This window comes from Acinonyx jubatus, chromosome D3, assembly GCF_027475565.1.
Source record: "Acinonyx jubatus isolate Ajub_Pintada_27869175 chromosome D3, VMU_Ajub_asm_v1.0, whole genome shotgun sequence".
Lineage (NCBI taxonomy): Eukaryota > Metazoa > Chordata > Mammalia > Carnivora > Felidae > Acinonyx > Acinonyx jubatus.
This window is the reverse complement of record NC_069392.1, coordinates 75,362,553-75,380,930: the sequence shown is the minus strand read 5'-3', so window position 1 is coordinate 75,380,930 and position 18,378 is coordinate 75,362,553. Positions and strand designations below refer to the sequence as shown.

The 18,378-nt window shown below is 45.6% G+C and overlaps 2 protein-coding genes and 1 non-coding gene across 4 annotated transcripts in view; 2 read left to right on the top strand and 1 right to left on the bottom strand.

The window, feature by feature from the left end:
• MALT1 (MALT1 paracaspase) overlaps positions 1–11,404 on the bottom strand; it is a 62,801-nt gene extending 51,397 nt beyond the window's left edge. For both annotated transcript variants that reach the window (XM_027069068.2, XM_027069069.2), the window contains exons 1-2: positions 11,133–11,404; positions 1,233–1,399 (exon numbers count right to left, since the gene is read on the bottom strand). In XM_027069068.2, the coding sequence (XP_026924869.1) occupies positions 1,233–1,399; positions 11,133–11,404 (439 nt within the window). The remainder of the gene's footprint in view (positions 1–1,232; positions 1,400–11,132) is intronic.
• ALPK2 (alpha kinase 2) overlaps positions 11,400–18,378 on the top strand; it is a 148,343-nt gene continuing 141,364 nt past the window's right edge. Inside the window, exon 1 of the mRNA XM_027069066.2 lies at positions 11,400–11,544. The gene's annotated coding sequence lies outside the window, so the exon portion shown is untranslated. The remainder of the gene's footprint in view (positions 11,545–18,378) is intronic.
• On the top strand, positions 15,594–15,700 carry LOC113602391 (U6 spliceosomal RNA). Its single transcript, XR_003423816.1, has one exon. It is a non-coding gene; the product is annotated as a U6 spliceosomal RNA (small nuclear RNA).

Here is an 18,378-nt window from a genome sequence, read left to right as displayed (position 1 = left end):
ATTCCCTTTATTACGCCGAGCTGAGTTGGGGTTTCTGGTAAACAGAACTACCACTACCGTGTGTCCCTAATTCCCGAACCTCAGAACTAAGTAAATAGTAAGATCTGAATTGTAATTTTGGGTTTCTCGTGTTAAGTTAAAAATATTTTCACAACCTGGCTACGTAGTAAAAACTGCGTATGTCAAGACCACGTAAACAGAGAGCACAAGTCCTTAACCCATGGCCCTGCTAATCTTCTACCGGTTTCTCTGCTTCTAGTGGGACCCGTAATGGCAAACTGGACCCCTGGGAAGGAAGGTCTGCGGTGCCGCTGCCATCAGGTGACTTAGATCACGTGGTCTCTCCTGCCTGACTTGCCTGCCCAGGACTGACTCCATGTGTAGTTGGGGGGGGGGGGGTGCTTTTCCTATTCCTCACACCTGACCCTGGAAGGAAGAAGTCTCACTCAATATTGGTATATTCAGAAAAAAAAAAAAAAAACATGGATGAGTCGATCAACAATTCAAACGCATCATGTTAGCAAAATACTTAAACACTAAACATCTGTCATATTTGCTTATCTCCCTCATATACATACATGCATATCAATAAATACGTATTTATTTATTTTTTTGGCTGCACTATCTCTTTCTTGTTTTTTGTTTTTTTTTTTTTAAATAATCTCTACCTCCAATGTGGGGCTTGAACTCGTGATTCCAAAATCAAGAGTCACAGCCTCTACGGACTGAGCCTTGGCTGCACTATTTCAACATAAATTACAGAAATCTTACCCCTAAATACGTCACAATTTTTTTTAAGTAGGCTCCACGCCCAATGTGGGGCTTGAACCCTGAGGTCAAGAGTCTCATCTCTACCAACTAAGCCAGCCAGGCGCCCCATCCTCTAAATACGTTAGCATGCATCTCCTTGGAATAAAGACATTCTTCTATAGAACTACACCACCATTATCACATGATTCCCTGATATCTAACATGCATGTTAAATCCAAATTGTTTTACTTGTCCCCAAAATGTCTTCTATCTAGTTGATGTTTTTGAACCACAATCAAATCGATGTTTCTGTGTTATATTTGCTTTTTGTGTGTTCTTTAGTCTCAACCTGGGGGAGAAAACGAGGCTCCAAACGTTTACATTTTCCAAAACCATTTAACACAATTCATTGTCAGATGAGCTATTTTCCTCTAAGTCTGCCTCCACAAACTCCTGGAGAATACGCTAGGAGAAGAACCTACCTGGGGGGCTGAGAAGCAGAAGAACTTCGGTGTGCTCCATAGCCTGCAGGAAGTCACTCAGTTCTGTGACCGTACAACCTTTCTCACCCATTAGCTTCAGTAAACATAGGCTTGGGCTTCCTTCAGGCTCCAAGACCTTAAGAGAACACTGCTCCAAGTCCAGACAGCTGCAAACGACAGATTTAATTCAAGTCAACAACTTTCTCCAACGTGATATGCCTGCTATATGTTTGGCATGATTGCAGGTGTTATAGGGAATAAGCTGTGAGTCGCTGAGTAGTGAAAAGTTATTTACGTTATGAATGCTACTGTCCTTTCCTCCTCCTTCTGCCTTCATAGGGGATTCCTCTTTATGCTCTTCTCCAGATCAGCTCCCATGACTACTAAATCAGAAGATCAGGGGCGCCTGGGTGGCTCAGTTGGTTGAGCGTCCGACTTTGGCTCAGGTCATGATCTCACGATCCGTGGGTTTGAGCCCCGCATCAGGCTCTGTGCTGACAGCTCGGAGCCTGGGGCCTGCTTCGGATTCTGTGTCTCCCTCTCTCTCTGCCCCTCCCCTGCTCATGCTCTGTCTCTGTCTCTCTCTCGAAAATAAATAAACGTTCAAACAAAAGTTAAAAAAAAACATTAAAAAAAAAAAGGATGAGAGAACTCTTTAAACAGGAAGCGAGAGAAATTAGCTTTGATACTGACGAAAACTTTTACTTTAATTTGGGAACAGGGAATAAAAAGATCAGATGCATTTCTCTACTCTTTCTTGCACTTTTTGTAAAGTGTAATATGACCCAAGAAAGAGGCACAGATCTTTGAGACATCTTGAAAAATGGAAAAAACTTAACATATGGTATTTTATATTAGCAAAGTAGTGTCCTTGTGTGATCATGCGAATAAAGATACAGAACAATGTATGTTCTGCATGATACCATTTTTATTAATATGTGTTTTTCTTATGTGTAGAGTTAACTTTGAAAAGATGGGCAAGAAACTAGTAGTTGGGATTGCCCTACAGAGGGGAGCCAGTGCAGCAGAGCTCAAAGCTGGACGATTCACTTTTCACTGTAAACCTTTTGTATTGTCGAATTTTTACTATGTGTGCTCATTTTATCAACAATTTTTAAAAGACTATCAGTGCTACTGACGTTCAAAGTACAGTACTTCTAAGCACCTAGAAATACCCTATCACAGGAGGAAGACAAACTCTGGTCTAAAGGCCAAACCTACCCAGCCACTTGATTTTGTAAACAGTTTTGTTGGAATACAGTTATGCTCTCTCACACATACCTTTACAAACGTGGATGGCTGCTTTCCTGTTACAACAGCAGACGTGAGTAGTTGGTCTGCAAAGCTGAACACATGTGCTATTTATATTTAGCTCCTTATACAAAAAGTTTGCTGACCTCTACTCTAAAGAATCTTTAGGTCTCGTCCTTTTGTTAAAACTATTTCTTTTTAGTATCACCATTTAACGTACACATGCCATTTCTTTTTCAATGTCATTGTATTCAGTAGGTGTATACAAGGTTAGAAAGGTTAAGACCAGACTGTACAAGGCCAGAAATATTGGGACAAGGAGTACGGACTTCAACCATTTCATAGGAAGGGAAAGCACAAGTATGAAACATGCAAGAGAAGAAAAACAATAAAACCAAACAAAAACAACAAAAAAACCCCAATAATCTTCCCAAAGAGACGTGACCGACAACAAAGGCCAACCAAAGCCTTTGGGTCATCTCCACGATAGTCTGTAGAATTCACACTTCACACACCTTCAGAGAGACCTTCCCTTCCCTACCAGTTTAAATGAAAGTCCAATACCCCTCGCTTCTCTGTGAGGTTTGCCCAGACCACACAAGTCCTCCAAATACACTTTAGACACGGTCTCCTGAGGGTGCTCTTCTCGTATACCAAAGGTTCGCAAACTTGTGTCACGTGGCGGAGAGTAAATATTTTAGACTTTATGGGCCATACGGTCCACTGCGTGTTCTTCTTCCTTGTCTTTTGCTTTGCAATTTTTCAAATATAAAAACCATTCTTAGCTCATAAACCGGTAGTGGTGCAAATCTGGCTCTCGGGTCATTGTATGCAGACCCCAATTCTCTACGTCTCAGTTGACACCATTTTGCCTTAAAACCACGAGCTTTTCTTTCATATCCATGTCTTCTGTACCTAATTGGGTCACCGAACTCCTTGAAAACAGAAACCCTATATTTTTAACCCCTCGATACCTAAAATCTGTCGTGCCCGTATTAGTCACTCATAACTGAATGATTACTGAGTGAATTTGAATCGTAACTAAAAAGGCTGGAAGCTAGAGAGACGGAAGGGGTAACAGTATTAAAGCTGTGGCAGGTGCAAGGTCCGCAAGTTTTCATATGACTTGGAATAACCTTATTCCATATTCGTTTTGATCACTTTTATTAAAAGGTCACCAGAGCATTTGTATAATGGTCACTCAAGATTTATAATTCTGTAGTGAAGTTGGTAATCTCGCAAATTTAGAAAAAAAAATGTATCCAACCAAAATAATTTCACTGGCAGTATCATCCACTTCATAGGATTGTTAGAATTAGATAATCCATGCCCCAAGCGCTTAGTGTGTGGCAAATAATAACGCAATAAAAGTGAGCTTTTCTTATGCAATAAAAATATGGGGATATTAAAAGAATATCAATTTCCTAATCATGCTAATTTCTGAAACTGTTTTAGCTTTTCCTTAAAAATGTTTTCGAGGGGTGCCTGGGTGGCTCAGTCAGTTAAGTGTTCGACTTCGGCTTAGGTCATGATCTCACGGTTTGTGAGTTTGAGGCCACGTCAGGCTCTGTGCTCACAGCTCAGAGCCTGGAGCCTGCTTCGGATTCTGTGTCTCCCCCTCTCTCTGACCCTCCCCCGTTCATGCTCTGTCTCTCTCTGTCTCAAAAATAAATAAACATTAAGAGAAATTAAAAAAAAATGTTTTTGAGTAGTTCCTAGTTTGGTAACCTGATTATGTCCTTCAAGGCCTCCTGTCTCTATACTCACCATTCTTTTCCAAGTGTCTCAGTTAAATGAATATATTCAATACTTGATTTTTGTTAAATGTGACTCATCATAATATAGGTTAACTGTTCCCAAATTCTGGACCGTAGACCAGTGGCAGCACAATCTGAAATCCATGGTAAAATGATAAAAATAAGGACGCTAAGGGGCGCCTGAGTGGCTCAGTCGGTTAAGCGGCCGACTTCGGCTCAGGTCATGCTCTCGCGGTCCGTGAGTTCGAGCCCCGCGTCGGGCTCTGTGCTGACAGCTCGGAGCCTGGAGCCTGTTTCCGATTCTGTGTCTCCCTCTCTCTGACCCTCCCCCGTTCATGCTCTGTCTTGCTCTGTCTCAAAAATAAACAAACGTTAAAAAAAAATAAAAAAAAAATTAAAAGAAAAAAAGGACGCTAAGACTGTCTTTTTGTCTTTAAGATGGTCTTTCCTATTTTTCAGTGTTCAAGTGTCTTTTCTTTTATGGAAGAATGGTGACTATAACAATAGAAACAACAAAAGCTGCAGATACCCACTGGTCCTCCATTTTATGAAATTTTCTTTTGTTAGTCCCTGTAATGTCCAAGTCGAGGAACCAGTATTAGAGATAGCTTAAGGATCACCAATTTTTTTTGAGATAATTACAATATGAGATTTATAAAAACAAGAATGCTGCAAGCTAAACATAATTTTTTTTTTTTTATGATACAGAGAGGTTATCAGAATCTGGTATATCTCACCAAATGTAACCAAGTGATGCTTTAATATTTATGCTGATATAGAAAAAAATGAGAAACAGTTTGACTTCTTCCTTCCAAATGAAGAAAGGTAAAACTGAAGTAGACAAAAATTTCCAATACAAGAGGCACAGGAGAAAAACAAGATTCTGTATCTCCTTTCCTTTTTTACTGATTTTCTGCATGGGCACTGGCTTTCAGCAGAGAGGATGCTTACACATATCCAGCCTTTATGTCTCTCCTTTTTTAGTTACATTCCCGTAAAGACTGTGCTTTGTAGTGGTTTCTACCAACCCTAATTTGGAATTTTTCATTTAAGTTAAAAGACTATTACTGAAACAAATAGGCTGTTTTTAGGGGCGCCTGGGTGGTTCAGTCAGTTAAGCGTGGTGACTCTTGATTTCGGCTCAGTTCATTTCAGTTCATGAGTTCGAGCCCCATGTTAGGCTCTGCATCGACAGCGGGCTCTCACTCTCCATTACAAAATAAATAAATATTTTTTAAAAAAAGACTATTACTGAAACAAATGGGTTTTGCTTTTTTTTTTTAATTAAAAAAAAATTTTTTTTAAACATTTATTTATTTTTGAGACAGAGAGAGACAGAGCATGAACGGGGAAGGGGCAGAGAGAGAGGGAGACACAGAATCAGAAGCAGGCTCCAGGCTCCGAGCCATCAGCCCAGAGCCTGACGTGGGGCTCGAACTCACGGACCGCGAAATCGTGACCTGAGCTGAAGTTGGACGCTCAACCGACTGAGCCACCCAGGCGCCCCGGGTTTTGCTTTTAAAAATATTTATATTTACCTTCACTTCAAAAAATATATAGTCAAACAAAACACATTTTACATTCCTTAGGGTACAAACCGTGCGTTGCTTTTATGTTCTTTTGCTTCTCTTCTTGGAACATTTACTGTTTGGAATCTTTATTCATTAATTCAACAACTACTTATTAATCACCTAAAATAGGCCAACCATTTTTCCTAGGTACTGAGGATATGGTAGCAAACAAGACAAAATTCCCTTAACGTCTTGGGTTTTTCTACAGGAGGAGATATACATGTATACCCGCACAGGTAGACAAACGGTGTGTGTGTGTCCATCCAAAGGTCATAGGTGCTCTGGAGAAAAACAAAGCAAAGCAGATGCACAGGGTAATTTTAAATAACGTGATCAGAGAAGACCTCACTGAAGGAGGTAACTCGTAAGCAAACACGTGAAGAGGTAAAGAGCAAGTCATACATTTCACCCGTGGAGACCATCTCATGCTGAGTAAAGAGCAAGTGCAAAGATCCTACTGCGTTCAAGCAAAAAGCAAGAAAGCAGGTGTACCGACAGTGGAGAAAGGGAGGAAGATAACAAGGTCTAAGAGCTAACTGGTAAACAAATGGTGTTTTTACACTGAACCAGAAAAGCAATGGAAGGGTTTTGAGCAGAGGAAGGGTAAGACCCGACCGAATGTCTTAAAAGAATAATTCTTACTGCTATGCTGAGAATCACCCGGGGGTGGGGGCAGAGTAGAAGTTAGGCAGCTATTGGAATGAACCGGCAGAGAGATGATGGTGGCTTGGCCCAGTGCCGGAGCCGCGGAGGCTGGATTCTAGATGCACACTGAAGGTGCACTGGCTGAGGGCTGCCGCTAAAATGGATGTGGTGTGAAAGTGGAGTCAAGAATAACCGTGACGTGGGGTGCCTGGGTGGCTCTGTCGGTTGAGCTGACTTCGGCTCAGGTCATGATCTCACGGTCTGTGGGTTCAAGCCCCGCATTGGACTCTGTGCTGACAGCTCAGAGCCTGGAGCCTGCTTCAGATTCTGTGTCTCCCTCTCTCTCTGCCCCTCCCTTACATATGCTCTCTCTCGCTCTTAAAAATAGACATCTAAAAAAAAAAAAAGAATACCTGTGAAGTATGGGGCCTGAGTAATGGGAGGGGTGTGGCTGCCATTTACTGAGATGAAGAAACCTGCACGAGAGAGAGTTTTGCTGGGGAAGACACGCTGAGTTTTGGACATGTTATGTTTCAGATAAGATATCTGTTAGTCATTCAAGAGGAGATGGAAAATAGGCACCTACAAGTAGGAATCTGGGGGGTTCAAAGCAAAGACATGGACTGAAGATATGAACGAAGAGTCATCCACCTAAATCTGTATCGTCATGAGACTTAAGGACAAACCAAGAAGGGGATTAGGTGAAGACGTGTAGGTAAAGAGATACGAAGCCTGACTCCTAAAGCACTCCGAATTTCAGACACCGAAGAGACAGGCCGAAGAGACAGAAACGGGAGGAGATCTCTGGTTTCGGCTTCTCACACATGTTCTCAGGCCTCTCGTGAACTGAGTGAGGACAGAGGTCTGGGGCTAAGGAGCGCCTTCTGGGTTGGTTTTCCTTGGTCCCCGTCCCACTGCCCCCGTCCTAAGCTCCCTCCTGCACAGCACGCGGGCAGCGTTGGAGCCTCCTGGGAGCTATGTCACCTCTGGCGCCTCGATGTTCCAGGCCACCACAGAATTTATGTACCCTGGGCTAGACACTCAGAACCTGCACCTGTCTCCGCCGACAGCAAAGGCTGTCCAGTATCAGGTGGGTTTGGAAGGGAATTAGGGCCGGGTTTGTGTTTAGGGGATTCCCATACGCACACGGTTGTGGGGAACTGAATTATAGGCCAAGATTGATTCTGGGTCACCCACAATCAAATGAAAACACTTACAATGATTCCTGATCCCTGATGGACAGTTCAGAATGCACTCTTGTGGTTTACTTATTAAATGCTCATCTGGTTTGAGGAGACACGTATAGAGTGAGAAAAAAGTGAAAACAAACAACAGGCGGCCTTTGAAGATTCTAGGGAAAGGCCCACATCCTCACGGGAACTGTTGGCCACTTGCACCCTCACGCTTCAATTCCCTCCCTCTGGTTCAGTGTAAAAACACTGGAGGAAAATACCTCGGGGACTTTGTGCAATCGAGGTGCTCTTCGATCAATAGTATGAAATTACTCTGAAATAACTTGTCTTACACAGAGTAAACATTACCAGCTTACCTGGCCCCCTCCTCTGCCCCTCTCCAGCCCCCGAAGCTCCCAGTGCTAACTTTCTGTTATGTCAATGTGGTTCAAATTTTAGTAGGTATATGATGTTAATGTTCCCCAGTTTTCTTTCTTTCTTTTTTTTAATATTCATTTATTTTTGATAGAGCATGAGCAGGGAAGGGGCAGAGAGAGAGGGGGGCAGAGAATCTGAAGCGGGTCCTGCGCTGACATCAGCCAGCCTGGGGCAGGGCTCGAGCTCACGAGCTGTGACATCATGACCTGAGTGGCAGTCGGATGCTTACCCAACTGAGCCACCCGGGGGGCCCCAATGTTCCCCAGTTTTCTAACCTGCAGGGCCGCCCCCACTTCCGACCACCACTCACCTACTCTGAGCTAATCTTTACCCTCCAGGAAGGCTGGTGAAACCCCACCAATTTCGTTTCAGACTTCGCACCCCAGAACCGTCAGATTCCACGAACGCATGCCCTTTGTTGCTTGTCACATCTTGTGAGGCTACGGCCCTTCTGTCTACACCACCCTCACCAGAGATGTGGCCTCAAACTTTCCTGTTACTTTGTCAAGCAAACCACTCTGGAGTCATCAGCAAAACCTGACTGAAGGCTTGGGGCTCGGGGGGTGGGGGGGACACTGGGCACCTGAAGTCGGGCATCCACACTTCCTCGGTGATGGCAGGGCCTTCTTCCTTCCTTTTCTTTCCTCCACTGCCAAATTAGGAGTCCTCACTCCCAGGTCCTCAGGAAAACCCAGAGCCTTCCCTAACGAGAGTACTAATCACAAACTAACCAATCACAGATCTGATGATCTGACCCCCAAGGAAGACAACTTTTTGCATTGTTGAGTCTAGAAATTCAGAAATCTATGGACCTAGCATAACAGTATTTTGGATTTTCTTTGCACAGTCCCCTCTCCCTAAAAGAAGCATGTTTGCTTTCTCCCTAGAACAGAAAAAAAATTGTGCCATCTGTCTCAATTTTGCAAGTTTACCACTTTTTGTTTTAATTTTCAATGTTTATTTTTGAGAGAGAGAGAGAGAGAGAGAGAGGGAGAGAGAGGGAGAATGAGCAGGGGAGGGGCAGAGAGAGAGAGAGAGGGAGACACAGAACCCGAAGCAGGCTCCAGGCACTGAACTTTCAACACAGAGCCTGATGCGAGGCTCGAACTCGTGAACTGCGAGATCATGACCTGACCTGAAGCTGGACGCTTAACTGACTGAGCCACCAGGCGCCCCACAAGTTTACCACTTCTTAATTCCAACCTCACATCATTACTCCACTCTGTGGCCAAAGAATCCTAAACCCTCATGACTCTGGTTTAACCCCAAACTCTGAAACTTGAGGTCGTTGTGAGAGTTAAAGTAGATAATGTATGTAAATACTTCGTGCATTGGTACACACTAAGTGATCAATAAATGATAAAAGTCCACTGTTATTATTATCCACACCCAACACAGCACTTAACGTGTTATTTGTGAACGTCCCAGAAAAACAGTCCCCTGCTATAAAAATCTTTGTGAATAGGAACTAAATATTTGCCATCTTTTTATCTTCTGGAACTTTCAGCAAATAATAGGCACTCGATAAGCATAATTCTGAATGAATGATTCCCCTCTCAATTCAAAAGCATTTGTCGTGTCTAAGACAGGTTCTATGCATAACACACAGAATCTTAAGTGATGCCTCCTGTTCTCAAGGAGTTCATAAGAAATTGTGCAAATAACCATACCAGACAAAGTTTAGTTATACGAGAAGGTAAAAACAAAACAAAACAAAACTTCTAAGGGGTTCAAAGGGAGACCAAAATCCTAACGATGGTAGAGAGGAGTGGTTCTAAGTATGGTCTGGGCATCCCTAGTGTAGTTCCTAGTGCAGTCACAGGGTCCACAGGATCAAAACGGTTTTTTGCAGTGACACTAAGATGAGACTTAGCATTTTCGCTCACTCTCTGAGAAAACGTACATTGGAGTACCCGGTGTAACGTGACCTGCGACAGTGCAACAGACCCAATGCAGAAGCACAGAAAAGCCAGTTCTCTGCAGTTAAGGCACAGATCTTCAAAATGTAAAACAATGCCACTTTTCTAATTTTTTTTGGTTTTGAAAACTCTGTTTTTTCACAAAAACATGTAATTAAAAAATTCTTATTTATTAATTTTGGAGAGAGACAGAGAGAGAGGGAGAGAGAGAGAGAAGTCCAAGCAGGCTCTGCACTATCAGCACAGTGCCCAACGAGGCGGGGGTGGGGGGCTCGATCCCAGGTGAGATCACGACCTGAGCCGATATTAAGAGCCACCCAGGCGCCCCCAGAAACATGTAATTTCTGCTAACATGTAGAATGGGCTATCCTTTTCAAATAAGTTAATATTTTTAACGTTTCTTACTTTTACTTTTTGATACGGTAAATATCCGTGCACAGTACATGTATATAACGGATAGAACCCACATTAAAAACTCCCTGGGGTCCTCAATCATTCTTGAGAGTGCAAAGAAGTGCTGAGACCAAGAGTTCGCAGTTTCAAGCCTGGTGAGAGGAAAATAGTTTTACTTCTAGCTCAGAGTTCACGGCGAAGTGAAGAAGAGAACCCGGTTAAGTTGGTTTGGAGGAAGGTGGGGAGTTTAGTTTCAGTCTTTCCCACCATCATTCTCTCCCTATTATAAAAACTTCCAAATCCTGCACCCGAGCCCTTCGCTCTCATTATCTCTTGACCTGCACGTCTCCTTCCTAACCTTCCTTAGGTCTTCCAGGTCTGTGCCCGTGTCCCGTTCTTTTGTCTCTTAAGTCCTCTGGAATGACTGCCCTATCCTAGTGGTTTCCAGACAGATTTCCTCCTCTCCAGCCCCCCCCCCGCCCCCCCCCCCCGGTCGATCTCCACTTCTCCCTTTCAGCTCAAGGGGAGGAGGGTCCAACCTCCAGTCTCTGGCATTCCCACGACTTTCCCGACCGAGAGACCTCCCCTCTGTGCCCCTTCCACGCGGGCGACCCCTGCCGCGCCCCAGCGCCCGGAGCGGCGGTCCCCACCCCCCAACTCGCGTGCCCGCTCGCTCCCCCGCGCGCCCCCGGCCCCAGCCCGCCCCGCGTGACCCCGCCCCTGCCCCCACGCCCCCCGCGCCCTCGTCCCTCACCTGAGCCGGAGGCGCCCCCGACTCCCCGCCACCTCGGCCAGCCTCCTCCAGCCCCGGCCCTCGGGCGCTCGGTCCAGGCTCCCGCTGAGCCTCCGCAGCAGCGGCTCCGGAAGACGGTTGAGGGTCGCGCTCGGAGCGGGGAGCGGCGGACCCGAGGGCGCGGCCGGAGGCGGCTGCGAGGCCGGGGGCGGCGGGGCCTGCAGCAGCTCCCCGCACAGCGACGCGTCCCGCGCCGACGACCCCGCGACGGCCGCGGCTCCCGCCGGCCGCATCGCGGGCCTGGGCTCCAGCGCACCTTCCGCTCGCTCCCTCGCCGGCCCCGGCGCCGCGGAGGCAGGGGCGGAAGGACAAATCGGACGACGACACACCGCGCTCAGAGGAGGAAGCTCTGCTCCCCGCCCGGCCGAGACAGGTTTGCCTCGGGGAGCCGAGCCGGCGGGGCGCGCCGGCCGTGCCGAGGGGGCGGGGCTTCGGGCGGGGCCGCCCCCCTGCGCGCGTACGCGCGCCCGCGCGTCTCCTTTGCCCTCGCCGCCGCCGCCCGCTCGCGGCGGCGCGCGCACCGAGGCCGGAGAGGTGGAGTCGGGGCTGAGCCGGGAGGGTCGGGTGGTTGCAGCCGGGGGAGGAAGCGGTGGAGGAGCTACGCTCGGGCGGCTGCGCTCCGGCGAGGAAGCGTGCTACGTCGGGGCTTCCCGAGACCGTGGGAGGAGGATTGCCTCACGCCGGAGAGGGAAGCACGCGGCTCTCCCTCGCCGGCCCCCCATCCCCCCACCCCCGGTCGCGCTCAGCTGACTCGGTGACTTGCGCTGTGTCCGGCGGCGCTACCGGCACCCGCGCTTGGCGACCTCGTTTTAGGCTTTGATGTGTACGGCGTGGCTAAGGGCAGTGGTTCCTAGACGTCCAGATACCTAAAGGAAATTTGCTCGAAATCTGTGCCCAGACTTTTTTTTTTGTAAACTGGGCTGCAGATCTTGGAGATGATTGTTTTTAGCAGGAATTGCCTGGTTTCCTCCGAGTCGGACTGCCACCCACAGACAACTACGGGATAGTTTGGGGCAAAAGCAGGCAAACTACTTATGAAACCCGCCAGGTACACAAGGCTTCCTGGCCCGATTTCTGGTGCCATTGATGTTTTCATCACACAGGACACCAGGATGTTTTATAGCAATTTGGGCACCCAAATTCTCCCTTTCTTCTGGCTACGTAGTTGTTCCATACAGTCTCCATCACATTTGAGCACAAGCAGTCACTATACTTTTTCATCCGATGTAAATTCGGAGTTCAGAATGCAGTATAATGGCTAAGTGCACGACCTTTTTAGATCCAGAAAGATCTGCTCGATTCTAGTTTCTATGACCGTGAACAAGTTACTTAATTTTCTGCGTCATCTTAATAATTCTCTGCCTCATCTGTTAAAATGGGACTGAAAATGTCGTGGTATATATGGAGTTGTTACCAGAGTCAAGGAGTTGATTATGTAAAGCACTTAACTCGGCTTGTCACAGAGTAGATCATAAATGCTAGCTATTATCCTTACAAATGCAAAAGCTTGTTTCACATTCAGTTTGACTTGGTCAGTCCTTCCCAATCACTTCTAGTGCTGTCCTGTTTTGTTTTTAGACACTGAACGTGTATCTTACGAGCGTCTATTAGCTGCATGTGCCAATTAGGGAAATCAAGTCTTTGAGGTTTTATCTGTCTAGTCTTTATTAGTTGAGACTCAACAGACTTCTTGTTTCTAAGTCTGCTGTGTGCAAGATGTGGCTTATGCAGCTTCTCATAGGTGCGTAGGGGTGAAATGCACATCTATCTTATTTACCCAGTGAGACTCCTTCCCAGTTTGGTCAGGTGCTTCTTCATCCAATACAGCTCAGCTAGATACTGACTGGTGTCAGTCCCTCCCGTCTCTTCCTCAGCTTCTCGTCTCCCGCCAGGAGGACTGCTTACCTCATGTCACTCCAGACTGGGTCCTGTTTTACACGTGGAAACTTTATTTTCTTAAAGTAGGCCCCACCCCCAATGTGGGGCTTGAACTCTTGATCCTGAGATCAGGAATTGTGTGCTGTATGGACTGAGCCAGCCAGGGGGCCTCCTGCCTTGCAGTTGTATAACCTATGCAGTCATTCCAGCCGCCACCCTTCAGCCTCTACTTTGAACTGACGTTACATTTTATGATTGGTCTTTTTCTCCTCCCGATCAAACATTAATATTTTTATTGTGTAATTTCACCCCCTGGGGTTCTCTTAAGGAGCATAGTGGTCTAATAGGAAAAACAGAGCTTTTAGAATTAACCCCAAATTTAAAAAAAAAAAAAATTTTAACGTTTATTTATTTTTGAGACAGAGAGAGACAGAGCATGAACGGGGGAGGGGCAGAGAGAGAGGGAGACACAGAATCTGAAGCAGGCCCCAGGCCGTCAGCACAGAGCCCGAAGCGGGGCTTGAACTCACAGACCGCGAGAGCATGACCTGAGCCGAAGTCAGACGCTCAACTGACTGAGCCACCCAGGTGCCCCAGAATTAACCCCGAATTTGAATCTTGATGCTGCCACTTGGTGACGTGACTTTAGGCAAGTTCCTTAACCTTTCAGCTTCAATTTCTACATCTGTAAGGAGCGGCAGATAATAGCACCTGCTTCAAATGATGTTACGAGAATTAAATTAGAGATGCTGATGTATACATACAAGGAGTGTCTGGGAGAAGTAGATTCAGGGTGTATTAGTACTCTCAAAATTGCCACATTAATTTTGGGAACAAAATAACAAAGAGCAATTTAGCTTCTTTTCCTAGACCAGCCATCACAATCTTACACAGGTAAGAGAAAAATTGAGAGTGGAGATCTGGCTTTTAAACGCACCTTAAAAGTTCATGCACATCTTCAGAGGATCTACTTAGGAGTTCTTCCTCATTTGTTGAAAGTGACGTACATCTTTGTGAATCCAGACAATCTGCAAGAAACTTGTGGTTTCTTTCTATGGAAATTCATTGATGTAATCTTGCAAATACAAATCTGGAAACTGACTCATAGGTTTCCTTTCCTTTACACAATTTGAGTCTAGATGGTACTTTAAAAAAATGCCGGAACAACACGTTATTTCATACCTGGACAGGTTTTCAAGGGCCCAGGGTGGGAGAAGCCCTGCAGGTGTTGGGATCGGTATACAGCAGAGGGGAAGGAAACAGGAGTCTTGTGACTTAAATGGCATCCCTTCTCTTTCGCCCTTATTCCATACCAGCAACCCTCATGACCTCTGACTCAGCTCTGTGTTGAGCCCACCCGGTGCACCGTCAGACATAAGGCTCTCTACATCCACCGCAGACCCTTCTTGTTGCCATCTCCCAAAGGGTTAGGGGAATTTTCCCGTTCTGATGTCAACTTTGAAATAGTGACTAGGTGTTGTAATAGTATTCCATACCTTTCCATCATGATGAATCATCCACGGTAAAGACAACATTTACTTGTCTGAATTGATTGATTGATTGTTTGATTCATCCATTCGTTCAATCATTAACGAATATTTACTGGATGCCTACCTTGTGCCAGGCTCTGTGCCAAATACGGTTAAAGGGTAGTATTTATTAAGGCTTGTTTTTGGGGGGAGGGGAAGGGGGCAGTTTCAGATTCACAGCAAAACTGAGGGGAAGGAAAAGAGATTTCCCATATACGCTCTGCTCCCACACATGCACAACCTCCCCCCTTGTCATCATCCTGCAGCAGAGTGGTACATTTGTTACAACTGACGGACCTTCACTGACACATAATCACCCTTAGTCCATAGTTTAAATCAGAGTTCACTCTTGGTGTGGTACATTTTGTGGGTTTAGACAAACGTATAATAACATGTATCCGCCATTATGGTGTCATACAGAGTGTTCTCACTGCCCTAAAAATCCTCTGTGCCCCATTCATTCATCCCGCTGCTCTTGAACTCCGATGAGTTCAGCTATCAACAGATAGTTTAGCAGTGCTTTATGAATACAACATGTCATGCTGATATCACCACCTTTCCTTTCTATTCGAGAAAACGTATCTGAGCACTGGTATTATGATAGAAATAATTTCACGTGTCATAATAGATGTGGCATTGTGATATGAAAAGTCTTGAAGCAGTTCTAATTCATGACCTTCAAAGCAAATCGTTCAGAAACTCTTGTATTCAAATGGTCATTACCAACAAATTATGGGGGACGCAGTTCAGCTGAAGGTGGGAACAGCAGTTGAGGTGCTAGGTCTCGTGGCCATGAGACTGTCAGGGTTGGGGTTTTCAAAAAGAGTACCATTAATCCACCCAATAGTCTTTTGACTTTGTGACAAAAACAACTGCATGGGGCTACAATGCAATTTATGAACGAAGCCATTCAATAATATTTACCAACTACCAATCCGTACTCTCCTAGGATGTGGGAGGAACACTGGTGTTTCTCATCTTTGGCTATACTTAAGAATCACACGAGGGCATGGCAGTTCATCAAAAAGCATAAACCTACACTAAAATTGGGCCAATACAGAGAAAATGAACATGGCCCCTGAGCAAGGTTTGCCGCAGATTTGTGAAGCGTTTTGTATTTTTCTTTTGCATCTGTGTGAGATGATGGATGTTGACTAAACTGCTTGTGCTAATCATTCGATATATGTCAGATCATCATGCTGTACACCCTAAACTTCTACAGTGCTGTGCATCAATTATATCAAAATGAAATCGGAAAAAAGTTAGACCTACCATTACCTCATGATCCAGCACACCCACTTCTGGGTCTCTAGCCAAAAGAATGGGAAGCAGGACTCAAACAGATTCATAGGCTCATTATTCACAGTGGCCAAGAGGCGGACAGTCCAAATGTCCATTAACAAATGCGTTGATAAACAAAATGTGGTATATACAGGCAGTACAATATTATTCAGCCTTGGAAAGGTAGGAAATTCTGACACACGTTACAACACGGATGAAGTTAGAAAGCACGACGCGTAAGCGAAATAAACCAGTCACAAAAGGATAAATACTGCATGATTCTAACTATACGAGGTACCTAAAAGAGACAAATTCACAGAGACAGAGGGTAGAATAGAGGTTACTAGGGCTTGCGGGGGAGAAGGGAATGGGGAGTCATTGATGGATACACTTTTTTGTTTGGGGCAATGAGAAAGTTTTGGAAATAGACCATGACAACAGTTGCGCAACATTGTCAAAGGACTTAATGCCGCTGAGTTGTATGCTTAAAAATGACGAAAATAGTAAATCTTACGTTGTACATGGTTTACTACGTACACACAAAAAGAGTCACCCGAGGAACCTTAGAGACATGCTGACACCCGGCTATAGTCCTCAGAGACTCTAATTTTAATTGGTCTCAGGTGGGGCAGCAGTAGGTTTTCATATCCCTCAAGTTATTTTAATGTACAGTCAGGCTTAAGAAGGGAGGCTTAATCTCCAGGGCAGTGAGGCTCAGCCTTGACTACACATTAGAACTATTTGGGGAGTTTTACAGTACTCTGATGTCTGGGTGTTAACACCCAGGATTCTTATTTAATTGGCTTGGGGATGCTGCCTGGTCCCTGAGATTCTTTCTAAATTCTGCCTCTGATTCTAATATGCAAGCTAAGGTGAGAATCTTTGCTCTGGGCACACCCCACAATCTCTGCCTTTCGTCCCACCTTTAGAGAACAAGTATTTCTGTTTGTCAATGATGCAATCGAGGGCATAGTGCAAGATGGACTTCTGATGACAGACAAGGGGCCAAAGGCCACTTGGATTCCTTCTCTCTACTTCCACAAAGTCAGAATATTAAAAGTGGGAGAAGCAAAGACCAGTAGAGGGCCCAGGAGAAAGGGGTCCATCCAGTAGGCTCACTCTTACAAGAGAAGGGCTCTTTATTCTTCCTGTAGGCGTCTGGCTCCTACCATGGACAGTGCTCCCTGCCCTGTCCCCCTTTGAGTTCCCCTTCCTCCCCAGGAGGGGCTCAGAGCTGACCTGCTCAGCCAGGGTCCCAAAGAACCAGGGCCGTTGAGAGTACCTCAATCAAGGGACCATACTGCTGGTGCAGGAAAAATTGGCCAGCTTACCTTAAAAGAACATTGAGATGGTAGGCACACACTATCCTCTGAGTGATCCTGACTTAACCCTCAGCCAATCTTTTGTCACTTTTCTCTCCTTACTATTTGTATTTCTGTTCTATACAAATGCTGGCTCACTCTGCTTATTAGGTCCTGTTGTATCTTGCTATTTTGTTTGCGAATGCCTGACTCCGACCCTTGGTCCTTGGAACCAAGGTCAACTAGACCAGGGGTGGGATGGGGATTTAGTCATGAAGCTGAAAGGCAATGTGGGATGAGGGTGGCATCTAAAGACAGGAAGTACGGAGAGAGCAGACGGGGCCAATCTGCTCTAGACCTCACTGCAAAGTAGTGGTTCCCTATTAGTCCGTGTCATTTCATCAACATAGAATCCCGCCATAAGGATTTTGGCGTCCCTCACTCAGTGGTGGTAAGTGCCTTTAATGTCCCATGTATAACATTCCCCTCTTCCATTTATGTGGCCCTTGGGAACCAACCAGACATTGATTGGCAAGGGGACCTTGAGTTTCAGATCCTGGCTATCCCTTCAGACACAGCTGTCAAGGGAAACAAAATATAAAACAGAATCTGTGTTTCCTAGGAACTTACGGTCTTGTTGGAGAGATAAATTATATAAACACGAGAAAGTAGCAAGGCAAAGTTTTTGTTTCTGAGAGAGAGAGAGAGAGAGAGAGAGAGAGAGCGAGCATGAGTGGGGGAGAGGGGCAGAGGGAGAAAAGGAGAAAGAGAATCCCAAGCAAGCTCCAGGCTCAGTGCAGAGCCCAATGCAGGGCTTGTTCCCATGACCCTGGGATCATGACCTGAGCTGAAGTCAAGTGTTGGACGCTCAACTGACTGAGCCACCCAGGAGTCCTCAAAGAAAGTTTTTGGATCTTAGGATTTCTGTATTGTCAGCGTATTACAGCTAAATAGTTTTCCAGGGACTTATCAAAGACCTAGAGATGGGCCAGGAAGAAAGAGAAATAAACTAGGATTAGGAATGGTGGGCCCAGAGAGTTAAACGAATCTGAGCAATGGAGGCATGATTATTTCCTGGATACCAATGGTATGATTGATACATTTTTAAAAATGTGGCAGCCACGACCATTCCCACCTAGTTAATGACATTAACCCCTGCATGTGAACCCCCTTAGGTAGAAAGGAGGTTAACTGCATTTGCCTCCAGAGGTGACCTGT